The sequence below is a fragment of the Panthera leo genome, chromosome D2 (genome assembly GCF_018350215.1).
Source record: "Panthera leo isolate Ple1 chromosome D2, P.leo_Ple1_pat1.1, whole genome shotgun sequence".
Classification (NCBI taxonomy): domain Eukaryota; kingdom Metazoa; phylum Chordata; class Mammalia; order Carnivora; family Felidae; genus Panthera; species Panthera leo.
In genome coordinates this window covers 70937097-70949847 of record NC_056689.1, presented here as the reverse complement: position 1 = coordinate 70949847, position 12751 = coordinate 70937097, and the positions used below count along the sequence as shown (strand labels likewise).

Here is a 12751-nt window from a genome sequence, read left to right as displayed (position 1 = left end):
AACCCGGCTGACCGGTTGCTGACTGTGCCTTTTAGTTGAGAGGAATAGCAAAGACCTGTTGCGCCGAGTCAGAAAGGCGAACTGAGTGTGCGGACATCTTACAAGTGGAGGGTGACAGGTGGCAGGGAAGCCAGAACTCAGCCGTCCTGCTGCCCGCCTGCCGGGAGTGTCAGTGCCAAGGCAGCCCTGCGTTTTGTGCCCACATAATAATCCTGATTAACAAACTAACGTGGTATAAAAAAAAAATTAGGTCGTGGAAGCCAATTAAAGAGGAAGATCATTTTGAGCAGCTAATGGCAGGGTTACGGTATGTAGCTCCAAGGAACTACCACTTGGCACAGCAGGAAATTGACTTTTAGGTAAACTGCAAATTAAGCACTCTATGCACTTACGTAAACTCTTGAGTTTCTTGTTTCCTGGGCTCAATAGCAGTGCTCTTCTAGCACAAAGAAGGGGAGTAGGGGTGGAGAGAAGCCGGAGCATCTCTGTGATGTGTGTTTACCATTAAATGGGAACTAATGGGGTAGAAGCTCAGAAAATATTTTAGGTAATCCAACAGTCTCGGCAACGTAGACTCCTAGGAGAATAGGAAGCCCACCTTTAAGCGGCAACCAACCTTACCAGCAGAATATGATTCTGCGATTGTAGATCCAGAGGAATCCTAACAAGAGACCCTTTTCCAATCCAGGCCCGTGCTCAAGGCGGAGGCCACAGGGACGGCCGTCCTGGTGGCAGGCTGCGTTTCCTCCCTGTATCACCCTCACCCTGTGAGTGTTCTTTTCCCATAAATTGCTGCAGCCTGGACTAATTTCCTTTTATATTTGAAGTGCTATTTCCCATCTGCTTATTTACTAGCAGGTGTTACCTTTGGGATTATGATGTAGCTGGGTGTTCACTGCCTGTGAGCTGTGTAATCAGAATTTAGCTAGTACGTTGCACTGGTCTCATTTCCTTCTGTGCTGGATACGGCTTTCCTGTGGAAATCCCCTGTGCAGTGCTCCAGAGCACGGGCTTTGGAGTCAGACTACTTCTTAGCTGTGTGATCTTGAACAAGGGATCCAGTTCAGCGGAGGTACCCTCCTCAGCACTATAGGAATAAGAAGACAGCACCCCCATAAGGCATCTGTGAGAATTATCTGTGATCACAAGGATAAATTAGTCCTCTTAATGCCCGGAACATAGTAAGTCCTCAATAAATAGTACCTGCTGTAATAATAGAGTGGAGTTATTTACTGAGATGCTGTGAATTCAGAACTCCGTAGCTTCACGTGGGAGATGCTCCAATAACGGTCTTGGGTGGCAACCATATTTTCCCTGATCCAGAAATTGAACTGAGAAGTCCAGAGATGGCAACCCGGATTATTTGATGCGTGAAGTGAGAAGTAACCAGAAATTTGGACTGTTGAGCTTGCGGTTGCATAAGGCCAGGGTTGACGCATTGTGAGACAAAAGCAAAATAAGCACAAAACAAGAGAAAGTCAGATGCTGGGTGACAATACAGGTATTAAGTGCGGGAGGACGTGGGGGAGAATGGAATATTGGATCAACACAGACCAGAGTGACAGCTTCAGAGAAGAGCCAGCAGCTGGGCTCGGCCCCATGGGTCAGGTTGGATTTGGACAAGTGGGAAAAGAAGAAAGCGTTCTAGGTGAGGCACAGAGCCATGTGTGAAGGCTCTGGGGATGCTGAAGATCGTAGACCAGGGAGTGGTCAGAGGGCCCAACCAAAAGGGGATTGGCATATTTATATAAACAAGTAATAGAGTATCGTGTGCATTCTTTGCGGTTGGTTCAGAACCACTTTTCACAGTGCTGAGTACTCTGCAAATACTAAATAGCTTAGATATCTAAATAGCTAGTGGGGACCGTGTTATTGAAGATCTCTGAAGCTACTCAGAGCACTTTAGACTTGATGGATTGGGACTGAGAGAGCTATTGGAAGTATTTTGTTTTTACTTTAAGGAACTTTATTTTGTAGAACACTTTTCAATTTGTAGAAAATTTGGAAGTTAGTACAGAGAATTTCTGTATACCTGAAATTTCCCAGGTCAGTAACGTTTTACATTAATATAATCCTTGCATTGTAATTAACCAATATTGATGCATTATTAACTAAAGTCAATATTTTATCCGTATTTTCTTAGTTTTTCTCCAACGTCCTTTTTCTGTTCTGGGATCTCCACATTAGGTTTAGTTACCACATCATCTTAGGCTTCTTATGGCTGTGACAAGAGGACTTTCTTCCTTGTCTTTGGTGATTTGGACAATTTTGAAGAGTACTGGTCAGGTCTTTGTAGAATGTCAATCTGGGAATTTTCTCATGCTTAGGGTAGGATTATGGGTTTTTTTGGAAAGAAGATCACAGAGGCAAAGTGCCCATTTTTACCACATCATCTCACAGGTACAGACTATCACTGTGACTGTCACTGTTGATGTTGACCTTGAGCACCTGGCTGAGGTAGTGCCCACCAGATTTTGCCACTGCAGGGTTCCTCTTTCCCTCCTGTCCCTACTGCCCTCGTTGGAGGAAGTCACCAAGCACAGCCCACACTTAGTGGGGATTTATGTGCCACCTCTTTGCAGGTCACATTGGAGAAGAACCAGGGAGTAGAAAACTCTCCACACTCTGAGAAAAAGGGGTGAAGGGCTGGATCTGGGTGGCAAGAGGAAGGGGGTGCTCAGGCACTGTCTCTCAGACAGCGGAGAGAATTTAGTGGGACATGAAAAGAGGCTGGAATCAAGGATGATCACAGGATTCCAAGTGGCAGTGATCAGGGGACTGTTTGGGTGTAGAGAGCACTGCATTCGTTGGCGGCCAACTCCATTTCTTGGCTGTGTCACCGTGGCGGAGTCACTTCATCCCTCTGAGTCTCTGTCCGCCCATTTGTTAACCGGGGTTGACCGTTCCTGTCCTTCCTGCCTCCTAGTGCTCTTTGAGAGTGAAATGACAAAATGCAGATGTGAGCGCTCAGAAAGCCATCAGGCACAAAGCGTTGTCGTTTCAAAGGCTGGCTAAGGGAGTGCTGGGGCCTTTGGGAGAGGAGGGCACCCAGGAGAGGGTTCTGAATGTCTTAGATAATCCGGGACAAGTCATGATTCACGCTGCGTACTCTGTCATGGGTTTGTGATTGTCACCTGCTGAGGAGATTTCTATTTCAGATACGCTTTCTCAGATGTTCTGTTTCTGGGGGGTCTAGTACCTTGGTCTGTTGGGCAAGACAAGGCTGGTTGTAGATTAAAAGGAAGGACTTCGCCTAGTCTTTGTGGCCTTAATACCTGTAGTGGCCTCTGCTTGGGGACACTGAAGGTTACTGGGATTGCCTTACGGATCTCGGTCCCCCAGCCTCACCACCTGCGATACCTCATAGGCATTTTCACAAGTAATGCATCCAAAATGGCACTTTGCTCTCTGTCCTTAATGGAGTTTCAGAGATGTGACTGACTTGCCTTGTCTGCCTGTGACAGGCAGCGTGAAACTTTTCAGCTTGCAGTGGGCTATTTATCTGAGTAGCCAGAATCCCTCCAAACTGGATATCGCATAGTGGAGGGAATCCCTTTACCTTTATGGGCAAATGGACTCGTGGCTCTTCATATATATTTCCTCACTGTTCAGAATGTATGCGACCATGCTTTTGGTATTGTACTATTCTTATTTAAAAAAAATTTTTTTTTAACATTTTATTTATTTTTGAGACAGGGAGAGACAGAGCATGAACAGGGGAGGGTCAGAGAGAGGGAGACACAGAATCTGAAACAGGCTCCAGGCTCTGAGCTGTCAGCACAGAGCCTGACACGGGGCTCGAACTCACGGACCGCGAGATCATGACCTGAGCCGAAGTCGGCCGCTTAACCGACTGAGCCACCCAGGCGCCCCTGTACTATTCTTATTTTAGCAACGAACTGATGAGCCATGAAAGATTTTAAGCATGTCCATGCAAGTTCCAGGGTAAATCATTGACTTGGTACGGTAGAAAGAGTCAGGAAGCTTGTTAGATGTGACTCTGCCAGTAACTTGCTAGTAACTTTGGGCAAGGGATGTAAGCTCTTTGCCCCCCAGTCTCCCTATCAGTAGAACAAGGGACCAGCCAGGCTCTGAAAGATGGCTCAGTGGCGGAAAAATTAGCAACAGAGCCAGCAGGCGTTAAGAGGAGGGTGGAATTACTATCATTGCCATATCGCGACTGACTCAGCGTATTTCAAAAAGTGTAGACTTGAGCCAACGAACATACGTGTGGTATTAACCAAACTGCCAAAGGCACTTGGGTAAAACGAACTTCTTTATTCTTCTTTAAAAAGGAGCGAGATTCTTTTGTCGATGTTGTTGGGGTGAAATGAACACTCTTCTTCTGGTCTTTGGATTCTGTCATTCTCTAATAAGGAAAGCCCATTTCTTCACAAGGGCGTTGTTCTGATATGTGTCTGCCTACTGAGGCTGATGTATGATGGAAAGGCAAGTAGACACGATGTAGGCTGTGCTCATCTCTGGGTGAGAACAAAGGTCACCTCTGGGCAGGAGGACATAGTGTAATATATATTTCCAGAGGGAAACGCTTGCAAAATACAGATGCTGATCCCAATTCTGACCTTTGTGGCTGGTGCCGGCAGTCAGTCTGGCACCTTCGTTGAGACAAAGGGGAAAGCCAAGAAGTGAAATGATATTTTCCTTCCCTCATCATTACTCAGCACGGCTTACTTGCTTAGCTATAAGGAATTCAAGCATCAAGAGAAACTGCACAACAGTATCCAAAAAATGCATTCTCCCTTATGGCCAAGAGATCCACTCTGCTCCAGTATTGTTGCTGAGGAGGATGGTCTTATGGATTGCTTTTTTCAGTTAACTTTCCTGTAACTTGCTTATCCGTATTGTTTCAATTCTAGAGGAAAATAGTTCTGAAACTAGAAGGTGGATAAGAATCACCTGAGGAGCTTACTAAAATGATAGATCCCTAATTCCCACCCCTCGTTCAGTGGGGCTGAGGAATTTTTGGATATATGGCCCCGGGGGTTCTGATTCAGGGGGTCCGCAGAGCTGCTTTGCAGATTCTCACCGGGTGCCACACCCACTAGCGATACTTTATCACGCACACTATGTGCGTTCCCTTCATAAGCCAAGTCCTAGTTGCCGCTTTCAGAACCGCCCTGGAGCTTGGATAAATAAATCCTTGCCTGACTCATAACAGTTTGCAACTCAGACAAATAGTATGAGAGAAGCGCAAGTTTGGGAGGCAGAAAGGCCTGGGTGTCGAGCTTCCAGCTTCTACTTATTGTTCCCTGAGCAGGTTGCACAAGAACTTGTTCCATTTGCTTATCTGTCAAATGGGAACAGTATTACTCACATCACCGAGAGGCGGGGGCGGTGGTGACGATGGGATAGAATGACTTGTGCATCAGCACTCAGCACCATGCCTGCCATTTAGTGGATGGATGCTCAATAAATATCCCTTTCCTCCATTCTCACTGGAAGCAGGATTAAGAAGCAAAACAAAAATTCATAGTCATAGTTTCCGCCAGTACTTAAAGCAAATATTGCTAGAGAATCTTTTTTTTTTTTTTGAGTTTATTTATTTATTCTGGGGAGGGGGCAGAGAGAGACAGACAGACAAAGGATCCAAAGCAGGCTCTGTGCTGACAACAGAGAGCCTCATGGGGGGCTGAAACTCATGAACCGGGAGATCATGACCTGAGTCTAAGTTGGATGCTTAACTGACTGAGCCACCCAGGCGCCCCAAGCGAAACTTTTTTTTTTTTTAATGCCCAGGTAAATAGATTCGGGGCCTTGTTACACATCACTTTAAAAGTCAGTGGTTTGTTTGTTTTTGTTTTTGTTTTTGTTTTTAGCAATCTGGAAACGATGCCCCTCCTTAACTGACTGAGCCACCCAGGTGCCCTACGATGCCCCTCCTTAATTGCCTTTGGTAACGCTGACTTCTGGTGTAAATACACATTTCCAAGAGCGATCCCAGGGGGCAGAGAAGGCCACGCAGGCGTGTCACAATGGTGGTACCTTTGCTGACGCTCCCCAGGTCCGGGGCAGAGAATTCGGATCAGGTGTTTAACCTGAAACCACACCTGTTCCTAGTCAAAATCTCCCAAGGACCACCTTGTTGCTCAGAACTCAGCTAGTAATGGATTATTTGGACTGGGTCGTTCTTCCTCTTTCCAGGTGAAATGAGAACGTGAGAGTGGTCTGAGAGAAACAATACAGCATTATACTTGTGGTGTCCTGCGAGCTCCTTGCTGTAACGGGCTGTCTAAATCAAGTGTCAGCATATCTGCCCACAGCTCTCCCCTGTCCTACCTGGCTTTGCCGTTGCAGGAAAAAAAGTCATCTTTGTTCTTTGTGTTGGCTGATTAATTTTTAGGTTCGCTGTTCCTATCCCATCTCCTGCGTTTGTGGATACTTATGTCATACATTTCTGTATATCCCATGGTTCTTCCTCCCGAGGACTCAAATCAGGGGGAAAAAAAAAACTAGCAAAAAGTGCCTCTCTGCATTCTTTGGATGGAGAAATTGCAGGTTAAATGAAGACCCTTGGTCAGCTCTAGGCCACAGTGTCATCTCTCTGCCTTTTATGGGCCAGGACAGTCTCAATAACTTCCACGTTCTGAAGGCTAAACTCTGGAAACGGGGAGAACAATGCCAGTGAGACGCAGCATATGATTTTAGAGCCTGAAAAGACCTTAGCAGTCCCTTGGTCCAACCGATCGCTTTTGTTTTACAGGAAACGAAACTGAGGTTCGGAGAGACCCCCATAGTTATTGGTAACTTATTTTTTTAAAAGTTAGCGCCCACACTGTGTGTATCAGGTCATGTGCACACGGCAGGAGGCTCCTCATAGGCCTCCAGCGGGTGAAATGAGCTGCCAGAGGAAGGTCAGGGGTGACTCTGGTAGACCAGATGAGAAACTAGCCAGCACATGCTGTCTAATGAGTCAATAAACCTTTGCTGTGCTCCTTTGGGGCATGAGCATTCTGCTGTGCTCTGACCAGCTGGGGGGAAGGAAGAAGAATACAAAATGAGGGGGGGGGGGAATACGAATTGTAAGAAATTGTCCCCATCCTTGAGGAGCTTACAGTCAATAGTGAACTCCTTACTGAAAGGTGTTTCTAGACCAAAATAAAGACATATGACAAATACATATTACAAAATATTAAACCATACAAGATCATATATTTAATGGCCCATTTATGTAGTCCTACAGAGGTTTGGGAGGAAGAAAGAGGGTTGCTGGTTCCCAGAGGGACAAGTCAAGTGTTTCCCCCCTGGACTGTTAAAGCCACAACTCTCTTATTTTTCAGTGTATCCTCATGATTATGGCACAGGGAAGGGGCTCAGTTCATCCTTCTTGAATCAACGTGTGGCTCATTGGGTAACATAATTATGCGGATATTTATGTATGCCCGTAATTAACGCCTTTTGTAGGAATGCTTTCTACTCACATGGGTCTCTTGTTGGTTTTTTCCAGTGGCACACCCTCAGGACCCTCACCACCCATCGGAGAAGCCTGTCATTCACTGCCATAAATGTGGGGAGCCATGCAAGGGTGAAGTGCTTCGGGTCCAGACCAAACATTTCCACATAAAATGTTTCACCTGCAAAGGTATGGTGCCTCCAGCTTCCTGGTCTAAAGGCATGTCACAATCTGTGCTCAACCTCAGGATCTGTCCCTTCCCTTTAACCCCATGCCAGGCCACCAGGTGATACGTGAGTGCTCAAAAGCCCGGGCATCACTTATTTTCTCTAATTTGCTTGGAGCCGACTCATGGGGGAGGCTAAGTCCCCCAAAGACTAATGGTACACAGGCCTTTGAATGTTAACTGAGGGCCCTGATCCTGGGAAGAGGGAGAACAGTAAAAACAGTTTTGTGTTTTTCCCCTGAAATGAGAAACTCTTACCCCAAAGTCACCTTGTCCCAACAGCCATTATTTACAGAAGGGCTGGTAAGCTTGTAAGATTAGGGTTCTAACTCACTGGATCTTGTGGGGTAAGTGGGGAGCATGTGTATGTGCATGAGCATGTGTGTGTGTGTGTGTGTGTGTGGGTGTGTGTATTGAGAAGTGAGAATTAATCAACAACACTTGGAAGGCCTCCAAGAAGCTAGCAAGTTGAGACTGATTTCCATTAACAAGTCTCCCTTTTGGGGTTTCTAACTGTTGGCGTCTTGGGATGAAATACGCTGCCCTGTTATTCCGGAGCCAGGGCAGGACTGAGCGGGAAAAGAGAGAAAGAGGAGAGTGGCTTTGTGTGTTTGTTTGAGCTGAGGGCAGGTGGGGAGCTCAGGCTGGGTTGAGGGGTACAGGAGGAGGGACAAGACCATGAGCCTGCTCTGTAGCTCACCCTGCCCTCTGCACACCCTGGCCTCTCTCCTCCCTGGATGAGCATTTCCTTCTTGGTGTCTTCTCACGGTATGAACTCAGCATTGTCATCATAAGCCATCCATCCTTGGCCATCTTTGGTAGGTGGACTCCAGGCTACCGAGTGACTATGAAATACATGAAAACAGGAGGGGCAGGGCCTTATCTGGAGTCCACAGCTGATTGTTTCACCGTGGGTAAACTTTTCAGGAGAAAGAGCACTGACAAATGGCTGGGTGAGAAGATGGAAGGGGCGGGGAGGACATCAGTTTAGCTCCCACTGAGCATGACAAAGGGCTGCAATGCGCATTCTATAGAGAAGGATTCTTTAGTCCTTCCGCAAACACCTAGGAGTAAGTACCGGACATATCATTTTCAGATGACTCAAGTTGGCCATCCAGAAACATCACGGTCTCACCCAGGGTGCTGACCGTGCTGCCACTCTGCGTGGCTTGAGTCTTACCATTGCCACCGAGCAGCTCTGTGATCTCAGGCAACTTCCGTCTCTCTGTGGCCCCATGTCCTTATCTGTACAATAAAGAGACTAGACCGTGGGATATTTAAGTCATCCTATGTCCGAGGTTTGCCGATTCCGTATACACATAACAATGTGTATAATAGAGAACCCAGAGGTCCTGAATTAGAGCCTCCTACCATGTCAGAGAAGAGGTGTTTTCTGGTTACATCCAGATTGGTTAACTGAGAGCCAGGCATTATATTCTGTTTCATTTTTTGCTCATAAATTGCCTGAGACATGGCGCAAGGAGTAGATTTAGATTTGGTTTGAAATAAATATGGTCCACAAACAATGGTGGCTTTGCATGTATTCTGTATTTCTTTTTTTTTTTTTTTAATGTTTATTTTGAGAGAAAGAGTGTGGGGGAGGGGCAGAAAGGGAAGGTGAGAGAGAATCCCAAGCAGGCACCAAGCTGTCAGCACAGTGCCCAACGTGGGGCTCAGACTCGTGCACTGTGAGATCATGACATGAGCCAAAATGAAGAGTCGACACTTCACCAACTGAGCCATCCAGGTGCCCTCTATCTTTCTAATGGAAAGTACAAAGCGTTAGTCTCAGGTCTGGGTTGTCACTGTTCAGCACACTAAGGTATTAGAAGACATGTTTGTTTATCCCCCATGGGAAGCTTCCTTGCTTTTTTTTCTTTTCTAGTTTAAACCTAAGGGCTGAATGTAAGTTACTTATGTTGGGACGTTTTCCCATATACTTTATTTCATACTACAAATGTGTTCCTGAAAAGTCGAGTGTTTATATAAATTGAATCATACTTTAGGAGAAGTTGCTATTTGTAGGAACTATTTTTAGTTTAACAAATCTTTACTAAAATAAATGTCTTCTATTCTTATAAATTTCTATTTTCTCACACTTGATCTGTCAGTGTCTATTTTCCTATGTCCCCAATTCCTGGGGTTACCCTTTTCTTTAATACCCAAAGAAAATGGCGTATGCACCTCATTCCTTATACCCTAGCAAGTCCATTCCTTTTCCCCAAGATTCTAGAGTGATGTTGCCCAAATAGAAATACTATGCGAGCCATGTACGTAATTCTAAATTTTTGAATAGCTGTGTTAAAAAGGCATAAAGGGATGGGTGCAATGAACCTTCGTAGTGTCTTTTATTTATCTCTACATACTCAAAATGTTATTTGAACATGTAATTAATATAAAAATTATTGAAATATTTGACATTATTTTTTTTCATACGTGCTTAATCGCACATCTCAGTCTGGACTGGCCACGTTTCAAGTGCTCAATAGCCCTTTGTAGTTAGTGGCTACAGTATGGGAAGCCCAGCTCTAGAGAGCCCTTGAGGTTGGCATTCTTGTGGTCCCCTCTTGCTCCAACTCCTTGCCAATACCAAATTCTTGGTCTCCCTTTTTGAATGCTGCTCCTTGGGCATTGCTTCACCTCACACTGGCCACCATGCCTCTTTATTTCCCAAGATCCCACTAACATAAGGCAGCTGTTTTCGGCAGACTTTACTGAAGGTTTGGGATAATGGAAGGAAGTTATAGCCCAGAACAGGCAAGACTGTCCTGATATTCTCAGACCATGTCCAAAACAAGAAGTTTCTCATTAGCTGGTGCCCTTCCTATCTATCTATCTATCTATCTATCTATCTATCTATCTATCTATTAATAGACTTTGATTTTTGGTGTAGTTTTAGGTTTACATAAAAAGTGAACAGGAAGTACAGACCGGGGCCATTTCTCATACTTACTCAGAACTTCCACCTGCCACCATCTTGGTAGGTCTTCCTCTCTCTACAAAGACCCTTCTCCCCTCCATCCCTGGGACCCCCATTTCCTTCTCCCTCTCCCTGCTGACTCTACATTGTCTTAGAGTTTCTACTTCTTATGAATCCATTAGGATGGTTTCCCGGAAGAAACAGAAGTCTTCTCCTTAAGGAATGTGGTCTTCCTCTTAACCCCAATGGCCCAGACTGCAGCTAAGTCTTAAAACAAGTTTTTTTCTTTCTTCCCATTACATCTAAAGCAAAAATGCCATGTCCAGATAGTGAGCTAATATCCCAGGACAGAGGATTTGGGGGAGAGAGAAGTTGCTAAAACCAGCCTGGGCTTTTGGGCGAGAGCTGGCCAAGTGCAGAGGAAGAACATTCAGGTTCTGACTGTGATTTGGGGGCCAGGCAGAGTTTCTCCCTCAAGTTCTCTCCCCTCCCTCACGCCCTACTCTCCTTCACTCAAATACCTTGCTGCCAAAGCCTCATAGTTCTTGAATGGGACCAGAAGTAGCCTTCCACAGTTAGAAAGAATGTCCTAAAATGCAGATACCTATGGGAATAAAAAGCAGAAATGAACTCTTTCCCTAGGATTGGGTTTTGAAAGGAGACAGAGAAAGAGGACACCAAACATCTTACATGAGAGCCAGATGTGTATGAAGGTAGGAAAGGGTTACTTTGGAGGAACTAGAGTTCAGAGCACAGACTTAAGCCAGTGATCAGTCCATGAGTTCACAGGGTTAACTCTAACAGGATCAAGGTTGGTGAGCCGGAATTTTGTTGGTGAACCCATCTCACTCCCTAAAATGTCTGACATCTTGGGATCTGATGGTGTAGGAGTTATTTATCCGATTAGAAAATGTTAACTGGACACATACTCCTTGTGGGATATTATGCTTAAGTGCTGAAAATAGGAAGAGACAGCATATCATGCTTGTCCTCGAAGATCTCATAGGGTATTTCGAGAGACATACAAATAAGCAACATTTATGATACTGGGTAATAAGTGCTGAGATGGAGAAATAGATAAGAGGCAGAGAGACATGGGGGTGAGAGGATAGTAGTTGAGGTGGAAATAGTGTAGGGTAGCAGCAGGAGAATGGGGGGAGATTGAAGAGACACTGAAAGTTAAGGTTGATAGGATTTGGTGACCGTATGTGAGGAATGAAGAAGGATCCAGTGTTCCAGTTGGACTGCCTGTGTGGACAGATGGCTGCTGCCCACTAAAGAAGTACAGGAGCCCTGGACAGGGTAGTTCAAGGCAGAGAGTTCAGCCTCTCTGGGCTACACTGAGGTTGAAGACACGTGGTGCATTCAGAGTCCAGTAGATTTAGCACTCAAGAGGTAGATCATGGTTTGTGTTGAGAAGAAGGTTGTTGTTTTTTTAATTATTTCTTTTTATTAAGTAAACTCTACCCCCAGGGTGCCTGGGTGGACCAGTTGGTTAAGCATCTGACTCTTGGTTTCTGCTCAGGTCAGGATCTCACAGGTTCTTGAGTCCTAGCCCTGCATATGGCTCTGTGCTGACAGTGTGGAGGCTGCTTGGGATTCTCTCTCTCTCTCTCTCTCTCTCTGTCTCTCTCTCTCTGCCACTCCACTCCCCCAAATAAATAAATAAACTTAAAAATAAATAAATAAAAGTTTCTTCCTTGTATATAAAAAAAGTAAACTCTACCCACAACGTGGGGTTCAAACTCATGACCCTGAGATCCAGAGTCACATGCCCTACTGACCAAGCCAGCCAGACTCCTCTGGAAGAAGGATTTGACAGTGTTTTGGCATCTAGGTAGTGGCTGAAGCTAGATGATTGCGAGTGGCATCGCCCTCAGAAAGGGCAATAAAGAATGCCAGCATCTGAAGGAAGTAGAACCAGTTTCCATTTGTAACCTTGGGAAACATACCCACCTGCTAACGAGATGAGGAAAATGTTTCAATTAACAGATAGTTTCTATAATTAAAAGAAAAGGAGATCCCCAAAGCTTCTGTTATTCTTTGTAACAACCCGATGGGAGTAAAATACAGCTGCAGGGTTCTGGGCGGTGCTGTGCTCTGTCTTCAGTACTCGGTAGTTGTGTTTCTCGTCTTTTCCAATTAGCAGCGATCATCTCACCAACTTAGAGATTTTTTTCCTTAATGCTCATTC

General features: G+C 45.3%; 1 protein-coding gene across 1 annotated transcript in view; it reads left to right on the top strand.

Annotated features, from left to right (window-relative positions):
- Positions 1-12751, top strand: part of ABLIM1 (actin binding LIM protein 1) — a 158600-nt gene that overhangs the window by 15805 nt on the left and 130044 nt on the right. The window contains 1 exon segment of the mRNA XM_042908656.1: positions 7466-7600. Within this exon segment, the coding sequence (XP_042764590.1) occupies positions 7466-7600 (135 nt within the window).